The sequence below is a fragment of the Ursus arctos genome, unplaced genomic scaffold (genome assembly GCF_023065955.2).
Source record: "Ursus arctos isolate Adak ecotype North America unplaced genomic scaffold, UrsArc2.0 scaffold_16, whole genome shotgun sequence".
Lineage (NCBI taxonomy): Eukaryota > Metazoa > Chordata > Mammalia > Carnivora > Ursidae > Ursus > Ursus arctos.
Genome location: NW_026622830.1, coordinates 46645628 through 46666344, shown reverse-complemented (window position 1 = coordinate 46666344; position 20717 = coordinate 46645628). Strand labels below are relative to the sequence as shown.

Below are 20717 nucleotides of genomic sequence, written 5' to 3'. Positions count from 1 at the left end.
AGACAGAAGGCAATTATGCAGCTTGGAATGGGGAGGCAGGGTGACATGTGGGAAGGAACAGTGTGTAATAGCAGAGAGGAAATCCAGAGGAGGAGTTATTCTGAAGCTGATGTACTGGACCAATGCCGAGGGAGGCTCAGAGGGAGCTTGAGCTAGAAAAGCAAAGGCCATGGGTCCCCAGATATCCATAGTGATGCCACACTGGCAGGGTGGGCAGGGTCTTCCCTGGGCCTTGCTGCTACTTTTCTCAGCCTCCCAGTTCCTGATGACTCATGGGTCAAGATCTGAAGAGGAAGCAGAGGGTAATGGCCAAAAAGCCATGCAGAGCTACTTCCTTGGTACGGTGGAGTATGCCTTACATATATTCAACTTGCAGAACAATGACACGAAGGCCTACAGGCTGGTGCGCATCCTGAATTCCAGGAGGGAGCTGGTAGGTACCACACCCTGGCCTAATGGTCTGCACTTGATATGAAGTCAGGGTCAGAATTGGAGGGTCATTTCTAGGGGTCTTGTTCTGAAGTCCATAAAATAGAGCAAAAATACAAACTGTACAGTTAGTTTCAGTTTTATGAAAGAATTTGAAATTTTAAATGCCCAGGTCAATGTGTACTGCCTGTAAGATGTTCTAATTTTCATCATTTTATGAAGTTATTTATTGATGATCAAAATATACAATACAAGGAGATAAAGATCCTGAATAAGGAAAAGAACAAGACAGAAAGGAGGAGGAGATAGATTGAGAAAATGTCAGAGGAGACAGATTGAAGAAATATTCTAACAAAACAAATGCAAACAGAAACAAAGAACAGATGCCCAGAGAGAGGGAGGGAGAAAGGCCTGAGTTTCAGGGCAGTAAGAATTCTCCCTCATCCAGAGCAGCCTTTGTGACCTCAGGGCCTCCTCTCTGGGCTCCTCGCTGTGGTCTCCACTTAAGGGGAACGATGCTATTCTACACTCTTCCTAGACCATTGTTCTTAATATCCTAGAGCATTGTCCTTGTAATGGAGTGTGTACAGAATGCAGCCAGGAAGGCTGTTTTCATGTGGGTTGCATCAGAAGCATGTATGATCATGTGTGTATGTGTGTCAGGTGTAGGTGTGGGTGTGAGTGTTTTAATGAGTGAGAGTGTGTATATAGATAAATATGAGTTTTTGAGTGAGTGTTTGTCCCTTTGTGTGTCTGTGTGTATAGGTGTGGGTGTGAGTAGCATGGGTGTGTCACTGTGTGTAGTATGTGTGCAAGCATGTGTGTGTGTGTGTGTGCGCGCACATGTTAGGGCCCAGGGCATTCTTTTCTCCCTCTGGACTTCTGCCCTGAGAGCCTGAGGAAAGAGCAGTGAGAGCTCCACCCTGAACGGAGCTCCAGCCTCTGTGAACACTGCTGCGCCAGGTCCCATCTGGTACTGCTGCCTGAGCTCTCTTATGCTGGACCTCTGGGATCCCTAGATCTGCACTCACACTGAGTTAGGATGTTGGGAGTAATTAAGTGTGGAGTGGGGAGGGGTAAGGAATGGAATGAATTGAGCAGAGAAGAGTACAGAAGGAATACAGAAAATTCCAGCTGCTCTTTGTAGTAAGACAAGAGCATAGTTGGAAGCCATAGTTGGGGGGGATGAGGGTTGTGTGTGAAAGTGCACACTCACAGGCTCACATCAGTGTTCACAGCACTGCAGGCCAATTTCCTGTTGTCAGGCAAGTGAAAGTTGTGACGATGGAGCTGTAGATGAGTCTCCTACTCTGGAGCTGAAATTACTCAGCAGAATCTTGCAGAGCCAACACCCTCCCAGGCACTCAGCACCTGACTCCTGGGAGTGTTGTAGCTTCAGAAGCATGCTGGAAGTCAGGCTGGGTCTCCCTGGAGCATTCGGGGATATGGGGCTGCAGGGTGTGATGTATGAATGGTGTGTGACCAAGCCTGCATCTACCCTGGGTCTCACAGCAAACACAGGCATTTTTGCTTATATTCCCCAGCTTGACTTTATCCCCAGCAAGCTGACCCAGGTTTGGAGGCAGCTCCCTATGTGAAGGAGTGTTTGGGGCTCTCCCCACACTGCATGGGTCTGCACTGGCAGCTGTGCAAGGGAACCAGGAGGCAGATTCTCACATTAATGTCAATGTCTATTACAGTTAATGGAGAAGAACACAATGGTGTTCTCCATGAAGCTGCAGCTTAGAAGAACAAGATGTGGGAAATTTGATGAAGACATTGACAACTGTCCCTCTCAAACAAGTTCAGAGCAGAACAATGTAAGACATACAGTAGGTTCCTTGGGTCACACAGCTGAGGATGCAGCTTGGGGCAAAGGGGGAGGTAGAGCAGATGACAGTGTTATTCCTAGGAACATAGAAGAGTGACAGAGCTGTAAGTACTGCTATCCCCACTGCTGGTGCTGCAGTAGGAGCTCAGCTGGACAGGCCATACTCGGCGTCTTCTTGTAGCCCCCTGGCCAATCTGGGAACTACCTCTGCCCTCTCACCCCATTCCAGTTGCCTGTCCCTTGGGCCATGGTGATGACAGATTGCTCCTGGCCACAAGAGTCCATGTCTCCTGGGAAAGCCATAGGATGTCTTTCTCTTGTCTTTATTGACGTGCCTTCCCTACAGATTTCAGGAGGAGAATATTGAGATGGGCAACATGGCCTTTGCCAGACTGGCTTTCTCAGGTCCCCCTGAGAAAAGAGCTCATGGGATGGGGATTGAGGAGGGGACTATAGCCCTCTTTCCTATACCCTGATCAGATTCCATGAACTATCAGCTATTGCTCCAGGGAGAATGGTCAAGGTGAACCCCAGCTCTGGGACTTACCCACTTAAGGTGAGGGGTTCCTCTGAAATAGCACCCTCTGGGAGAGAGCACCCCAATGCTATGTTAGGGTCATGGGTCACACTGGGTCAGCCTAAATGTTCTCCTGGAGACCACAGGCCTAAGGATGAGAAAATGGTACATGAGCCCCTGAGGTCAGGGCAAGGTCCTGAGTTCAGAACAAGGAAGGCTCAAGTGGGGCTATGGCTGAGGAACAAGCCTGCATCCCCAGCTGCTCACCCCAGTATGGGTGGCTGGGATGTGTGCTGTGTTTAAAGCAGGAGCCACTGTTCCCAACCATTCTCTACCCACCTTCCATCCCCATACTTACCCTCAGATCATCACCTGCTTCTTCATCATCAGCACTGAACCCTGGAGAACAATGTTCGAACTCTGGAACAAGACCTGCTTGGAGGGGCACCTGCCTGGCTCAGTTGGTTAAGCGTCTGCCTTCAGCTCAGGTCATGATCCCAGGGTCCTGGGATTGAGTCCTGCATCGGGCTCTGTGCTCAACAGGAAGCCTGCTTCTCCCTCTCTCTCCCTGCTACTCCCCCTGCTTGTGCTCTCTCTCTCTGTGTCAAAAAAAATACTAAAAAAATATTTAAAAAAGACCTGCTTGGACGGCATCCACTGATGAGATGTCAGCACACTTGGCCCTGGTTGTTCTTCTCTTGGACACCAGTGATGTCATATAGGTCTCCCTTCAGTGGCTGAGCATCTTCAAGATGTGTTCACTTTATTTGAAAATATTTGGTGTCTCATATCTGGGCATTGTGAAAATTTCTCCTGCGAATTTTCTTCATGTAAAAAATCATTAAATATTAGCATTTCAAGAAGCTTGTGTGGCATGGTTCCAGACAGAGGGGCCGGGGATGTGAAGGGCTCATCCTAACAGGGCAGTAGAATGGGCCCCAGGGGTTGGGTTCCCTTACCTCTTGGAACCTCTGGAGTCATCTCCAGGTGGCACAACTGGAAGGACAGATGCCTCTGAGCTGCTGTCTTGGGGCTCATGAGGAATGACCCACTCCCTAGGGGTGCAATGACCACGACCCGGCAGAGAACCCAGGGGCAGGATGGACCCAGATAGGTACTCAGGCCCTCAGGACACATGAGGCCCCTGTCTTGGGGGGCTTGCTCAAACCCTTTCCCTGGTCCACACAGCTGTGAGGATGTGGGAGCATCTGTAGCCTCCACCCACAGAGTGGCCCAGCTACTAGCAGCAGCAGCAGCAACTCCTGGAGCCTTAGAAATGTTCCATCAAGGCACCGCCACCTTTGGACAAGGAGGCTGCATTTTCACGAAATCCCGGGAGACCCACAGACATTAAATTTTGAGTGGCACTGCTCTACCAAATGCTATGTGACTCTGCCTGAATTTCCTGGGTGCAGATTTGGCAGACAATTTCTGCAAAAAGAGTTCAACTGTGTTGGCCTTTGTGGGCCATCAGTCTTGTTCTCATCTCCTCAACGTTGCTCTGAAAGGTCCGTAGAAAATATGAATACATATTACAGTGTTGTACTCCAGTGAGACTGTATTTACATACACAGACAAGGGATGTGTTTGGTCCTTAGGCCGTGTTGACACCAATCCCATCCCTGCCAACGAAGAGCCCCCTCCAGTGCCAGTGAAGCTGATGGACTCAGTGTCCCATCACCAATAATTTAATCTTGGGCTGAAAATACCTTTATAATTAACACTTTATGTTCATGATTATCAGATTATTATTTTCAAATCCACATTCTATATTGGGTAGAGGAGTTTACAGACACGGTGGAAGTAGACTGGTTCACTGACTTTCCATCTCTGCTGCTTCCTTTGTAATATTTACCCTTCTTGGTATCAGCTCTGAGACAGGTGATAGAACCTTCCAGCTTCATGTGCAGTCACCTGCTTGCCTGTAACAGGATCAGTTGATGTGGTGAATGGTCCAACGCTATGGTGTTATTGGGATGCAGGTTCATGAGTACTGGAGCTTCTTGATGGAGCATTCCTCCTAGCATCATCTCACTGCAACTGTACTGCTCCAGAGGCTCCTGGCCTTGATCCAACCATGTACCACACCACCATTGCCATGAGAACATTCTTGCAGTTACCCTCTGACTAGTGATGTGTGGGAAGGTGTTGACCCACAATACAGGACTTTGCAGGGGGCTATAGATGTCTACACTTGGGGTTGGGGATGAGTTATCTCTTTGTCTCACACGGGAGAGAAATGTGACTTGGACCCTCCATGCTTGTGTGGCTCTGTGAGAATAATGGTTTCAGAATGAGTATTGGGGATCACATCCAATGTGGCACCAGTGGGCACCAGGTGTTGTAGGTGGTGAGGAGTGAGCACTGGGGGTGCCCCAGGTGGACAGGCTGGATGGGGAATGGACCAAATCCTTCAGTACCAGGAGCTGGGCCTACAGCTGGGGTTACAGTTCACCCTTGGACAAGGCCTGGACTCCTACCCTCTCCATCAGTGTGTCCTCCCCAGGCCTACATTCAGGGTCATTGATAATCACAGTGGTGAGAAAACTCCTGGAATCTGCACTTTACTATCATCTCAGTGGCAGCACTAAGGCCTGCCTTAACTCTTGTCCCCAAGCCTGTGACCAAGGGTCAGACGCTATGGACCAATGTGCAAGGTCCACATGGACCTGAGCAGAGACAAGAAAAGAAGCGAGTAGTCAGAATGACTCCAAACTAGGGAGAATATTCCAGGAAATACAGGTCTTCTACTCCATACCCCTGAATATTATCTCAAATGGTACCCTTTGGAGAAAGCATGGAGGATACTATCCCTGTGTGGCATGTGGGCAATTGGAGTGTAGATGGCTAAGGGCTGCAGGACTGGCATGTGGCAGAGCTAGGCTGGCTCTCTCAATTCCAGTCCAGGCCCTCCAGTTAGATCCATGGGGCTCCCTGGAGATCAGGGGGAATTCATCACAGTTGGCCAGCCCCCAGGGTTCTCCGTGGCCTCACACCAGGAAATGGCCTTTGTCACCCACTGCCTAGGGCAGAGAGGGTCAGCCAGAGAGTGGGGGCCTGGGCCCCTCTAAACCTGACCCTGTCCTCACCTTCCATGGGTGAATCCCACCTGTGTTCTCTCCCCCTGGCCTAATGCCTAGGGAGAGAGGGTGTGCTCAAGCATGAGGAGTATTGTGAGCCTGAACAGGGTTTCTGCCATGGCCACACTCATCCTTTGACCAGAACCTCGAAGGCTACAGATGTCTGGCTCTACCTGCCAGCCCTGCTCACTGAAGCAGGATGGCTCCAGGCAGCCCATTCCCAGTGTTTTCTCAAACTCACTCCACAGCCCTGGCCTGGGTCCCCTTCCCTGGATACTCAGATTTCTTCCTTTCCCTGACTCCAGGAAGGCAGCTTAGGCTTATTCAACAAACCTATTCTGAAAGGAGGAGAAGTGGGCGGGACCCCCCCAAAGCCAGGTAGAGGTGACAGGGTAAGAGAGGAATGGTCTCCCCACAGTACGTGATCCTCAATCCTACATCTGTTACAAAGTTGGAGCACCTGGAGCATGGACTCACCATCAAGCGCTGGGGCCAGAATCTCTGGGTGGGGGCCAGAACCATTAACAAAATCCCACAAGTGTGGTATGAGGGAAGATTTAGTGAGTCCCTGCCAGGTGCCATGACTCAATGCCTGCCTTGTGGGCTCTGGTCCCCCAGCCCCAGGAGCTGAAGTGAGTCCCCAATGCGCCTGAGCATGTTACCCCTCCATTGGGCTGAGTCCACAGAAACCTCCTTGGAATTGCCCAGAAATGCACGTGAGTGGAATCAGTGAGGTAGACTGTGGAAAACATGTCGGGACCGCAGTAGGTAAAGAACCCCCTTTATGCTTTTTTCCACAGACTGAGGCACAACTCAGGACAGACCAGTGTGGGAGCAGACAGGAAGGTGTTGGGAAGGTCTTCAGAAAAATCGACTCATATACACAATGGAATATTACTCAGCCATCAGAAAGGATGAATACCCACCATTTGCATTGACATGGATGGAACTGAAGGGGATTATGCTAAGTGAAATAAGTCAAGCAGAGAAAGACGATTATCATATGGTTTCACTCATCTGTGGAACATAAAGAATAGCGTGGGGGACCACAAGGGGAGAGAGTGAAAACTGAATGGGAAGAAATCAGAGAGTGAGACAGACAATGGGAGACTCTGGACTTTGGGAAACAAAGTAAGGATTACAGAAGGGAGGAGGGGGGAGGAATGGGGGTAACCTGGTGATGGGTATTAAGGAGGGCACGTGTTGTGATGAACACTGGGTGTTACACACATCTAATGAATCATTGAACACTATATCACAAACTAATGATATATGTTAGCTAACTGAACATAATAAAAAATAAATAAAATAAAAAAGAAAGAAAAATCTACTCAGATTTGGGACCAGACGGGAGAGCTGTGGGACAAGAGCACAGCTGTGTCCATTCTAAGGGATGCTGGGTTAGCGCAAGTATTCCCGCTGCCAGCTTCTCCCCAGGGCTCTGCCTAGAAACATGCATTCCTGGGAAGCCCATCCAGCTCTCTGTGGAGAGAGCTGAAGACATCTAATACCGCATGTCTGCTGTAAGTCCCCAGGGAGATCCTGCAATGCAGACTGGCAGGTATAGGTAGGGCATTTGGGAGATGAGCACATGGGACACAGCGGGGAAGGGTAGTAGAGAAGGGGAAAGTCAATGTGGATGTTGTTAAGAGTCACCGAGCAGCCATGGGTTTTGTCCTGCTGGAATGTGTGAGAGCTGTGTGATTCTAGTCTCTGGCTATCTGTTTGGGTTGGGACCCCAGGCCCTTCCACATTGCAGCTCTCCCTGGGGGTAGTCATTACCACTCCCCACTGAGATGTACGTGCTTTGCTGATGGAGTGCCAGTTATACAGAGAAAGCCCTGAGCAAAGCTGGGTGGGTGGGAGACACAGATATTGAGGTGGAGCAAGGAATGGCAGGTACTGGGTCACCCAGCTGCACAGGCACTGGAAAGACATCTAAATCCAGCGGTGGGGAGGCAGCCACGACCTGAGGACCGAACACATCCCTTGCCTGTGTATGTAAATACAGTCTCACTGGAGTACAACACTGTAATATGTATTCATATTTTCTACGGACCTTTCAGAGCAACATTGAGGAGATGAGAAATAGACTGATGGCCCACAAAGGCCAACATAGTTGAACTCTTTGCAGAAATTGTCTGCCAAATCTGCACCCAGGAAATTCAGGCAGAGTCACATAGCATTTGGTAGAGCAGTGCCACTCAAAATTTAATGTCTGTGGGTCTCCCGGGATTTTGTGAAAATGCAGCCTCCTTGTCCAAAGGTGGGGAAGCCTTGATGGGACATTTCTGAGGCTCCAGGAGTTGCTGCAGCTGCTGCTAGTGGCTGGGCCACTCTGTGGGTGGAGGCTACAGATGCTCCCACATCCTCACAGCTGTGTGGACCAGGGAAAGGATTTGAGCAAGCCCCCCAAGACAGGGGCCTCATGTGTCCTGAGGTGCTGAGTGCCTATCTGGGTCCATCCTGCCCTTTGAGTTCTCTGCCGGGTCATGGTCATTGCACCCCTAGGGAGTGGGTCATTCCTCATGAGCCTCAAGATAGCAGCACAGAGGCATCTGTACTTCCAGGTTGTGCCACCTGGAGATGACTCCAGAGGTTCCAAGAGGTAAGGGAATCCAACCCCTGGGGCCCACTCTACTGCCGTGTTAGGATGAGCCCATCACATCCCCAGCCCCTCTGTCTGGAACCATGCCACACAAGCTTCTTGAAATGCTAATGTTAAAGATCTCTTCTACAGGATGAAAATGGACAAGGAAGAACTTCCATAATGCCTGGGGGTGAGACTCAGACCCTTGCAAGAGAACAAACAGAGCCTGGTGTTACATGGCCACTGAAGAGACACCTACAGAGAACCACTGGATCCAGGAGGAGAACAGTCAGAGCCAGGCAGGGTTTGGTGTCACTCAATGGAAGCCCTCCAAGCAGGTCTTGTACAGGAGATGGAAAACTGTTCTCCAGGGCACAGTACCAATGGTGAAGAAGCAGTTGAAGTCTGAGGGAACAAGCACAGGGATGGAGGGTGAGTGGAGAATAGTGGGAAACAATGCAGCTCTAATCACAGCACACATCCCAACCACCCACCCTGGGGTAAGCAGCTGGGGAGGCGGGCTGTGTCCCTCAAGGGCAGCCCCACCTGAGTCCTACTTGTTCTGGACCTGGGACGTTGTCCTGACCTCAGGGACTCCTGTGCCAATACCCCATCCTTAGCCCTGTGATTTCCAGGGCTGATCCAGTGTGACCCACGCCCTAGTACAGCATTGGGGTGCTCTCTCCCAGGAGGTGCTATCTCAGAGGAACCCCCACCCTAGGTGGGGTGACCCGGAGTTGGAGTTCACCTTGACCTTGTGCCCTGGAGCAACAGCTTATAAATCAGTGGGACCCAGGTCAGGGTATGAGAGGGAGGACAGTGGGCCGCTCCTCAACCCTCACAACCTCAGGCTCTCAACAGAGCCAGGAAAACCTCAAAAAGAGCCACAAAGGCAAAGGTGAGGTTGTCCACACCAACACGGCCCTTCTCCTGAAGGCGGGAAGGGAGGTGGATAAAACTCAGAGAAGGGGCATCGTGTCTCAGCCCCAAGAGTCCTGGACCCTCATGGCCATGAGAAATCTGGCACTGGTGTGGCCTGGGGCCAGGCAACTGGAATGAGGTGAGTGGGCAGTGTTGCTTCCAGATTGGCCAGGGGCTACAAGTATGCCCCGAGGATGGCCTGTCCCTGTCTGGCTGGACTCCTACTGCAGTACCAGCAGTGGGCAAAGTAGGGCCTGCAGCTGCCTCACTTTGTCTCTGTCCCTAGGAATGGCACTGTCATCTGCTCCACCTCCCCCTCTGTCCCAAGCTGCATCCTCAGCTGTGTAGCTGAGGGATCTGCTGTGTGTCTTACATTGTTCAGCTCTGGGCTTTCTTGAAAGGGACGGTTGTCAATGTCTTTGTCAAGTTTCCCACATTCGGTTCTACAAAGCTCCAGCTCCATGGTGAACGCCAGGTTGTCTTCTATCCGTGGTACATGGAGACATTACAGTGGGAACACCTGTCTTGGTTCCATTAAGAGCTGCTAGTGTAGATCCACGCAGTGTAGGCAGAGTCCCAAACACTCCTCCACATAGGGAGCTGCCTCTGGACCTGGGTCAGCTTGATGGGGTTAGAGCCAAGCTTGGGGAATTCAAGCAAAGAGGCCTGTGTTTGCTGTGAGACCCAGGGTCGATGCAGGCCTGGTCACACACCACTCATACATCATACCTTACAGCCCCATGTCCCCAGATGCCCCAGGGAGGCCCAGCCTGACTTCTAGCATGCTTCTGAAACTACAGCAGCACTCCCGGGGTTAGGTGCTGAGTGCCTTGGAGGGTGTTTGCTCTGCAAGAGTTTGCTGAGTAATGTCAGCCCCAGAGTGGGAGACTATTCTGCAGCCCCATTGTGACAACTTTCACCTGCCCAAGAACAAGAAAATGCCCTGCAGTGCTGCTGGAACACTCACATGTGCACATGTGCACATGCACACACACACACACACACAGAATAGTGTAACACTATTACAAAGGGCCTTCTGAAATTTTGTGTACTCTTCTCCACTCCATTCTACTTAATTAAATTCCATACTCCTACTCCACCCTCCACAACTCCCCCCACCAAACTGAGTGCAGTTCTAGGGATCCTACAGCAGAGGTCCAGCCTGACAGAGCTCACAGCCAAACCAGGTGGGACCTGGCCCCAAAGTGTTCATAGAGGCTGGAGCTCTGTGCAGGGTGGAACTCCCACTGCCCTTCCCTCAGGCTCTCAGTGCAGAGGTCCAGAGGGAGAGAGGAATGCCCTGGGCCCCCAACACACACACACACACACACACACACACACACACACACAGTAGGACATACATACACTCACACATACACATGCTCATTGACACCTCACCTACACCCATACCCACACACAGACACACACTCACTCAAAACCTCATACTTACACATATATACACTCCCACACTCACTGATACACTCAAACACACTCAGACATACATACACTCACTTATGGACATATACCTACTCATAACTACTCATACTCACCTTTATACAACCTCTGCACACACATACATACACACACACTCACACACAACTATACACACATGACTAGACCTGCTCCACAGGCAGCCCAGCATTCCTGGCTGATTTCTGTAGACACTCCCATTATAAGGACAACACTCTGGGAAGAGTGTAGAGTAGAATCCATTCCTTAGGTGGAGACCATAGGAAGGAGACCAGAGAGGAGGCTCTGAGATCACAGAGGCTGCTCAGGATGAAGAAGAATCCTCACTCCCCAGATCTTCAAGCCCCCTCTCTCTGGGTCTGTTCCTCTGTTGGCTAATGATTATTTTTTCATTTGTTTTCTTAGAGTATTTCCCCAACTGACCTCCTCTTTGAGTCTTCTCTTACTCAGGATCTTTACCACCTCATGGTCCAGATTTTGAGATATTAGTCATTAAATAATGTCATAAAATCATGAAGATTGAAAATATGCCTCACATGTGAATAGACCTTGACTAGGGTGTTTAATTTCCAAATTATTTCTTCTATAAAACTAACACTGACTGGACAGTTGTATTTAACTGTATTTTATGAACTTCAGATGGTGAACAAAATCTCTTGATATGATGTCTTCCTCCCCTGGCCTTGACTATAGCAAGTGCAGGTCATTACGTCAGAAAATGTGGTCACCTACCTGCTCCTTTCAGAAATTCAGGATGTGCACCAGTCTGTAGGACTTTGTGTCCTTGTTCTGCAAGTTGAATATGTGTAAGGCATACTCCACAGTGGCAGGGAAATGACTTTCCATGTCACTGTCTTTCTCCTCTTGGGAACTTCAACTGTGAGTAACCAGGAGCTGGGAACCTAGGAGAAGCAGGAGCATGGTCCAGGGAAGAGCCCACCTGCACTGCCATTGTGTCATGGTTGCAGGGGTCTGGGCACTCATGGCCTTTGCCCTTCCTAGCTCAGGTTCACACCCGTGTCCCCTGGGCATTGTTCTAATTCACTGGCTCCAAAGTAACTCTTGCTTCCAGGCCTATTCTCTGTTATTACACTCTGTTCCTTCAATCTGTTACTCTGTCTCCTCCATCCAAATCTGCAAAATGTGCCTGCTCTCTGGGGAGAGGAGCAGCCCCAGGCAGGGTGGGCTGGTATAAACCAGTGATGGGAGGGAGGGGTCCCCTGTAGCTGAGCCTCAGCCACAACCCCTCCCTCACCACCTCATTGGGGAGAGATAACATTTGGAGGTCCCAGTATCTGAGGCTAAAACAAGGACACAAGGCTAAGAGGTAGAATTGGAAGGTGACTCCAGGACACAACAGTAGGGTGAGGGCCACTGAGATAAAGACAGAGGTGAAAAGAATGAGTTGCCAAGAGCCAGCCTTGTGGGAGATGGTAAGCAACCTCCCCAGAGAAAACCTCCTTATCAGAAGACTTGACAGGTCCTGGTGACTGTGTCCCTCTTGGGTCCCAGGCCCCCTTGAATAGTGGAGCAGACAAGGTTCGCTGACTCCTGGGATGCTAACGCGTTAGGGGAGTTCAGGGGCAGGAACCCAGGGTTGGGAGGGGGACTGTCCAGTGATGCACACAGGGACCTACCGCAGCTGCCTGCAGTCCCTGCCCTGTGTCGGAGCCTCAGCGTGATTCCCCCACATTCCTGAAGAAAATAAGAATACCTCCATGGTGTAGAAACATGTATGGCAGCATAAAGGTGTAGAATAACTTTGAAGGGGAAAAATAGCACCAAGTGACCTGTTTCAAGATCAGAGGGACTTCCAGGATGGGTGAACAGGTACAGAGCATTTCTGGAAAGGGGAGTGTTCAATATTTGGACTTATCAGAAGGTAAAGCTGTTGCTTAAGGTCTGGAGAAGCTAATATAGGTAGAACCATCATAAATGTAAGAATTAAAAAGAATAATTTTCAAGAACAATTACATTGGACATTTACACAATGTATATTTAAAATTCTTAAGTGAAACAATATAGAAGAAGCAATTTAATACCTGGAAACTTTGCTTACAAAGAAGGAATAATCAGGGATGCTTGAGTGGCTCCTATGGTTGAGCATCTGACTCTTGATTTTGGCTCAGGTCATGATCTCGTGGGTCCTGAGATTGAGCTCTGTGTCGTGTCACGATCTTTGCTCGGCAGGGAGTCCACTTGACATTCTCTCTCCTCCTCTCTCTCTGCCACTCTGCTTGCTCTATCTCTAAAATAAATTAATAAAAATTTTTAAATAAAAAACAAAGAAGGAATAATCAGGTATAAAATACTTAAAAAGAAATATTCCACACAACACTTTTCAAATTTGCTGAAAATAGAAAAATATGAATCAGTCAAATCAATTCTTGGGTATGGATTAAATGTGAGAATGAGTTTTGAGAGGTCACCATTCCTGGGAAGGACACCAGCCCTTAGGACTTCTGTGCAGTGAGGACAGGCTGTCAGCTTCAAAATAGCCTTCTCTCTGTCTATAGGGCAATCTGGTCACTGATGCCTGGGGGTCTGCAAACCCTACATCAGGCAGGGAGTTCCAACCCGTTCCCTGATCCAGTGTGGCCCCCACAAACCATCCTCAGACCCAGCTCATGCCCTTCCATTTCAGCGACTTCTGGCGATTTAGTTGCATCCCCCACCCCCACACTCAGGGACTCACTCTTCACTGTGCTCCTCAGCATGTGGTCCAGAGACCAGAACAATCAGCATCCCCTGGGAGCAGGTGAAGATGCAAAACTTTCCAGGCCTGCCAGACTGACTGGGTCAGAGTCCCAGCTGAGGGAAAGGCCCAGGGCTCTGTGTGTCCACAGGCCTTTCAGGACGTTCTGGTCCCCCTGAGTTCACAAGTAGCAGCACACAAATACTGAAGCCTTTCACATGCACAGAGCTGAAGACTTGTCTGGAAAGATGTGCTCTTTAGTCCTCCCAGAGCCCCATCTGCTGCTCCAGATAGAGGCTGTGAGGGTCCCCCTCTAGAACCCAGACTCTGCCCACAGGAAGTTGTGTCCACTGAGCCTTGAGGACCTTCACCACGAGAGGGCACTGATGCTCACTTAATGGTCACAGCTCAGCCATCCCTGGGAGCTCACTGGCTTTGCTCTGTGTCTGTTTTTCCCTCATTCCACCCCCCTCTTCTAGAGCAAATTCCTACAAAGAGATCTATAGACCCAGTGTGTGTCAAGGGTCACCCCTGCTGCAACATCTTTGGAGAGCGGGTGCTTACAGCATCCTGCCAGGCCCCAGGCTGAGCACAAGGCAGCACATCCAGGGGCTGAGAAGTGCAAAAAGAGATGCAATGAGCTCAGCTGGAAGCTTCTGGTCCCAGGACCCTGAATTCCTCTTGCCTGTTATCATCCCAGGAGCCAGTGAGCCTTCTCTGCTCTACTATTCAAGGGGGTTGGGGAGCTGAGGGGGACACAGACACCTGGACCCATTAAGAACTCAACGCTTTTTCCTTCTGTGCAGTTGCCTTCTGTCTGCCCCAAAGTTGGCTCTTGGTCACTCATCGTTTTTGGCTCTGTCCTTATCTCAGTGTCCCTCACCCTACTGCTGTGCCCTGGGGTCACCTTCCACTTCCACCTCGTGCTTTTGTGTCCTTGTTTCAGACTCTGATTCTGGGGCATCCAAATAAAGTCCCTCCCCAGCAAGGAGCTGAGAGGGATGTTGTGGCTGGGACTCGGCTACCGGGGACCCCTCCCTCCCATTGCTGGTTCTTTCCAACCTACCCTGCCAGGGCTTCTCCCTGTCTCTGGACAGGAGGCAATTATGCAGCTTGGAATGGGGAGGCAGGGTGAAATGTGGGAAGGAACAGTGTGTAATAGCAGAGAGGAAATCCAGGGGAGGAGTTGTTCTGAAGCTGATGTACTGGACCGGTACTCAAGAAGCTTTGTGTGGCATGATTCCCGACAGAGGGGATGGGTAAGTGGAACACTCATCCTAGCAGGGCAGTAGAGTGGGCCCAGGGGAGTGGGTTGTCATCCCTCTTGGAGCTCTGGAGCTTCCACCTGGAGCTCAGGTGACACAGTCTGGAAGCACAAGGTACTTCTGAGCTGCTCTTTTGGGGTTCATAAGGGATCACTTTCATCCCCAAAGGTGTAATGACCATGACCCGGCAGGGAACCCAAAGTGTAATGTGGACCCAGAAAGGCCCTTAGGCCCTCAGGACACATGAGGCCCCCGTCTTGGGGGGCTTGCTCAAACCCTTTCCCTGGTCCACACAGCTGTGAGGATGTGGGAGTATCTGTAACCTCCACCCACAGAGTGGTCCAGCCAGCAGCAGCAGCAGCAGCAGCAGCAGCAGCAGCAGCAGCAGCAAGTCCTGGAGCTTCAGAAATGTTCCATCAGGACCTCCCTACTTTGCACAAGGAGGCTGCATTTTCTTGAGTTCCCAGGAGACCCTTGGACACTTGCCATTTGAGAGGCACTGTTCTCCCAGACACTACAAGACTCAGCCCAAATCTCCTAGAAGAGGATTGGCAAACTTTTCCCTTGTATAGTGGCAGTCTAACTATTTTGGCCTTGTGGGCCATTATGGCCTTGTGCCGAACAACTCGATGTTGACTTGAAAGGACTGTGGACAGTGTGAATACACATGAGAGTATTGTCTTCCAGTGAGACTGTATTTACACACACAGGCAGGGGCCACATTTGGTCCTCAGGCCATGGCTGCCACCACATCCCTCCAGTGTCCTTGAAGTTGATGGCCCCAGTGTCCCGTCACCTATAATTTAATCTTGGGCTGAAAATACCTTTATAATTAACACTTTATGTTCATGATTATCAGATTATTATTTCAAAAATCCACATTCTATATTGGGTAGAGGGCTTCACAGACACGGTGGAAGTAGACTGGTTCACTGACCTTTCAACTCTGCTGCTTCCTTATAATGTTTAGCCTTCTTGGTATCAGCTCTGAGACAGGTGATAGAACCTTCCAGCTTCATGTGCAGTTGCCTGTTTGCCTGTAACAGGATCAGTTGCTGTGGTGAATGGTCCAATGCTGTGGTGTTATTGGGATGCAGGTTCATGAGTACTGGAGCTTCTTGATGGAGCATTCCTCCTAGCATCATCTCACTGCAACTGTACTGCTCCAGAGGCTCCTGGCCTTGATCCAACCATGTACTGTACCACCACTGCCATAAGAACGTTCTTGCAGTTGCCCTCTGACTAGTGATGTGTGGGAAGGTGTTGACCCACAATACAGGACTTTGCAGGGGGCTATAGATGTCTACACTTGGGGTGGGGGATGAGTTATCTCCTTGTCTCACATGGGAGAGAAATGTGACTTGGACCCTCCATGCTTGTGTGGCTCTGTGAGAATAATGGTTTCAGAATGACCATAGGGGTCCATACCTGACATGGTGCTGGTGGGCACCAGGTGTTGTAGGTGGTGAGGAGTGAGCATTGGGGGTGCCCCAGGTGGGCAGGCTGGATTGGGGCAGACAAAGTCCCTCAGCATTGAGAGCAGTACTGGGTCCAAAGCTGCAGTATACCATCTGGTCCACTCAGGGTAATTTGACAATCACAGTGCTGAAAATCAGTTCTGGGATCTACACTTTGCTGTGTCACATAAACTCATGGAAATTGATGGACCTAAACATGCTGTCCTCATAACAATTCTCATCCCATTGTCCAGAGCTCTGTCAAAGGCAGAACCTGTCTCTATGGTAAAAGGACCTGAACAAAAACATGGATTTGTTCATGTCCTCTTGCCCCTGCCTCTGTTCCTGACTCCTCTAGCAACCGCTGGCTTTGCCAAAACTTCCCTCTTTCTTGTATGAAGTACTGGGGTTGTCCCACTGTTTTCCACTGGCTGACATCAACTGTCATTTCTTACTGTCTTTCTCATGCCCTTGCCAGTAGGATGGTCTATGGATCAGCAGGACTACAGTAACAGGAAAATGATTCCCAAGCCCGTCTGGACCCTGGGCACCTGTGGGCCCCGCCCCTCAGGCTGTTGATTCTCAGAAAGGTGATATAGACCCTTTTCTAGAGTCCCTTTGCAGGTTTGCCTTCTGTTGCCAATGTATGCTTTTTGGGTCTGTGGACCCTTGTCTCAGTAGCCCTCGGCCTACTGGTGTCTTCTGAAATCCTCTTCCATTTTTATTACTCTTGTATGCTTGTTTTCGCTTCTGATCTGGGACACCTAAATGAAATCTCTTCCCAGTGAGATACTGATGGGGAGGCTGCGGCTAGGAATCAACTACAGAGGACCTCTTTCTTTCATTGCTGTTCTTCCCAACCCACCCTGCCTGGGCTTCTCTACCCCTCTGAGAAAGCAATTTTTATAGCCTTCTATGGGGGAGGCAGGGTGACATATGGGAAGGGACAATGTGTAATAGCAGAGAGGAGATCCAGAAGGAGAAGTTGTTCTGAAGCCAATAAATTGGACCCATGCCCAAGGAGGCTTCCGTGGGAGCCTGAGCTAGGAAGGGCGAAGGCCATGGGTGCCCAGTTTCCTGAAGCCATGCCACATTGGCAGTGCAGGTGGGCTCTGCGCTGGGCCATGCTCCTGCTTCTCCTAGGTTCTCAGCTCCTGGCTACTCATAGCTGGCATTCCCATGATGTAAGTGACTGTGATGAGGGACAAGTCATTATCCATTTCTTCCCTGCCACTGTGGAGTACACATTACACACTTTCAACCTTCAGAGCAAGGACACAAAAGCCTATAGGCTGGTGAGCATCCTGAATTCCTGGAAGGAACAGGTAGGTGACCACATCTTCCTGGCTGATGACTTGCACTTGCTATGAAGTTAGGGCCAGGGGTGGGGGTTCTTATCATCATCTGAAGTCCCTAAAATACAGTGACAATACAGCTTATTCAGTTTGTTTATCTGAAAGCTTTGTAGTGAAAATTTAAAAATATTTCCTCAATATCTACTCAAGTACAATACATTATTCAATCTTTATGACATTGCTTAACTGAAAAATGACACCAAAATATGGACTATTTGGTGATAAAGATTCTGAGTGAGGAACAAACCTAGACAGAAAATGTGAGAAGAGATAGATTGGGAAATGTTCCAAGGAAATATAATACAAGGAGATGATTAGAAAACAGAGAGCAGACACCAAGAAAGAGGGAGGAAGAAGGGCCTGAGGTTCAGGGCAGTAAGAATTCTCCCTCATCCAGAGCAGCCTCTGTGACCTCAGGGCCTCTTCTCTGGGCTCCTCCCTGTGGTCTCCACTTAAGGGGAAGGATGCTATTCTACACTCTTCCCAGACCATTGTTCTCAATATCCTAGAGCATTGTCCTTGTAATGGGGTGTGTACAGAACACAACCAGGAAGGCTGTTTTCACATAGTCTGCATCAGGAGCGTGTATGGACTTGTGTGTGTATATGTGAATTGTCAGTGAGTGTGTGTAGTGTATGTATGTGTATGTTTAAGTGTGAGTGTATGTGCAAGAGAGAGTGTGTTTGTGTGTGTGGGCGTGTGCCTGTGTCTGTATGTAAGTGTGGGTGTCAGAAGTTCTAACTATGTGTGTGTGTCTGTGTATGAGTGTAAGTGTGACATTGAGTGTGAAAGTATGAGTGTGTCTGTGACTGTGTGTGTGTATACACGTGTTGGTGGCCCAGGGCATTCCTCTCTCCCTCTGGACCTCTGCCATGAGAGCCTGAGGGAAGGGAAGTGGGAGCTCCACTCTGCACCAAGCTCCAACCTCTGTGAACACTGCTGGGCCAGATCCTGTTTGGTTCTGCTGCCCGAGCTCTCTCAGGCTGAAACTCTGCTCTGGGTTTCCTAGATCTGAACTCACACAGAGTTAGGGTGTGGGGAGTAATGGAGGGTGGAGTGGGGAATATGGAATGGAATGAAGTAGAAGAGAGGAGAGAAGGGTCACTTGGGTAGCTCAGTTGTTAAGCGTCTGACTCTTGATTTTGACTCAGATTATGATTTCAGGGTAGTGAGATCAAGCCCACATTGACTCCATGCTGGGCACGGAGTCCGCTTAAGATTCTCTCTCTCCCTGTCCCTGGCCCCTCACCCACCTTCGCTTTCTCTTAAAAAAAAAACCAAAAACCAAAACAAAACAACAACAACAACAACAACAAAAAACAGTGGAGAGGAGTACGGAAAATTTCAGAATGCACTTTGTAACAGGATAAGAATTTTCTCAGGGGCGCCTGGGTGGCACAGTCATTAAGCGTCTGCCTTCGGCTCAGGGCATGATTCTGGCATTATGGGATCGAGCCCCACATCAGGCTCCTCCGCTATGAGCCTGCTTCTTCCTCTCCCACTCCCCCTGCTTGTGTTCCCTCTCTCACTGGCTGTCTCTATCTCTGTCAAATAAATAAATAAAATCTTAAAAAAAAAAAAGAATTTTCTCAAAGCCATTACCTTGTGCGCATGTGCGTGAGTGTTCCAGCATCACTGCAGGGCATTTTCTTGTTCTTGGGCAGGTGAAAGTTGTCACAATGGGGCTGCAGAATAGTCTCCCACTCTGGGGCTGACATTACTCAGCAAACTCTTGCAGAGCAAACACCCTCCAAGGCACTCAGCACCTAACCCCGGGAGTGCTGCTGTAGTTTCAGAAGCATGCTAGAAGTCAGGCTGGGCCTCCCTGGGGCATCTGGGGACATGGGGCTGTAAGGTATGATGTATGAGTGGTGTGTGACCAGGCCTGCATCGACCCTGGGTCTCACAGCAAACACAGGCCTCTTTGCTTGAATTCCCCAAGCTTGGCTCTAACCCCATCAAGCTGACCCAGGTCCAGAGGCAGCTCCCTATGTGGAGGAGTGTTTGGGACTCTGCCTACACTGCGTGGATCTACACTAGCAGCTCTTAATGGAACCAAGACAGGTGTTCCCACTGTAATGTCTCCATGTACCACGGATAGAAGACAACCTGGCGTTCACCATGGAGCTGGAGCTTCGTAGAACCGAATGTGGGAAACTTGACAAAGACATTGACAACCGTCCCTTTCAAGAAAGCCCAGAGCTGAACAATGTAAGACACACAGCAGATCCCTCAGCTACACAGCTGAGGATGCAGCTTGGGACAGAGGGGGAGGTGGAGCAGATGACAGTGCCATTCCTAGGGACAGAGACAAAGTGAGGCAGCTGCAGGCCCTACTTTGCCCACTGCTGGTACTGCAGTAGGAGTCCAGCCAGACAGGGACAGGCCATCCTCGGGGCATACTTGTAGCCCCTGGCCAATCTGGAAGCATCACTGCCCACTCACCTCATTCCAGTTGCCTGGCCCCAGGCCACACCAGTGCCAGATTTCTCATGGCCATGAGGGTCCAGGACTCTTGGGGCTGAGACAGGATGCCCCTTCTCTGAGCTTTATCCACCTCCCTTCCCGCCTTCAGGAGAAGGGCCGTGTTGGTGTGGACAACCTCACCTTTGCCTTTGTGGCTCTTTTTGAGGTTTTCCTGGCTCTGTTGAGAGCCTGAGGTTGTTAGGGTTGAGGAGCGGCCCACTGTCCACCCTCTTATACCCTGACCTGGGTCCCACTGATTTATAAGCTGTTGCTCCAGGGCACAAGGTCAAGGTGAACTCCAACTCCGGGTCATCCCACCTAGGGTGGGGGTTCCTCTGAGATAGCACCTCCTGGGAGAGAGCACCCCAATGCTGTACTAGGGCATGGGTCACACTGGATCAACCTGAGTGTTGCCCTGGAAATCACAGGGCTAAGGATGGGGTATTGGCACAGGAGTCCCTGAGGTCAGGACAACGTCCCAGGTCCAGAACAAGTAGGACTCAGGTGGGGCTGCCCTTGAGGGACACAGCCCGCCTCCCCAGCTGCTTACCCCAGGGTGGGTGGTTGGGATGTGTGCTGTGATTAGAGCTGCATTGTTTCCCACTATTCTCCACTCACCCTCCATCCCTGTGCTTGTTCCC

General features: G+C 50.1%; 1 protein-coding gene across 1 annotated transcript; it reads left to right on the top strand.

The window, feature by feature from the left end:
* The first annotated feature begins 265 nt into the window (after window positions 1-265).
* LOC125283114 (cystatin-9-like) lies at window positions 266-3971 on the top strand. The gene is made up of 3 exons (XM_048222253.1): window positions 266-433; window positions 2130-2249; window positions 3966-3971. Exons 1-3 carry the CDS (start codon window positions 266-268, stop codon window positions 3969-3971), a joined length of 294 nt encoding a protein of 97 aa, XP_048078210.1.
* Window positions 3972-20717: the final 16746 nt, after the last annotated feature.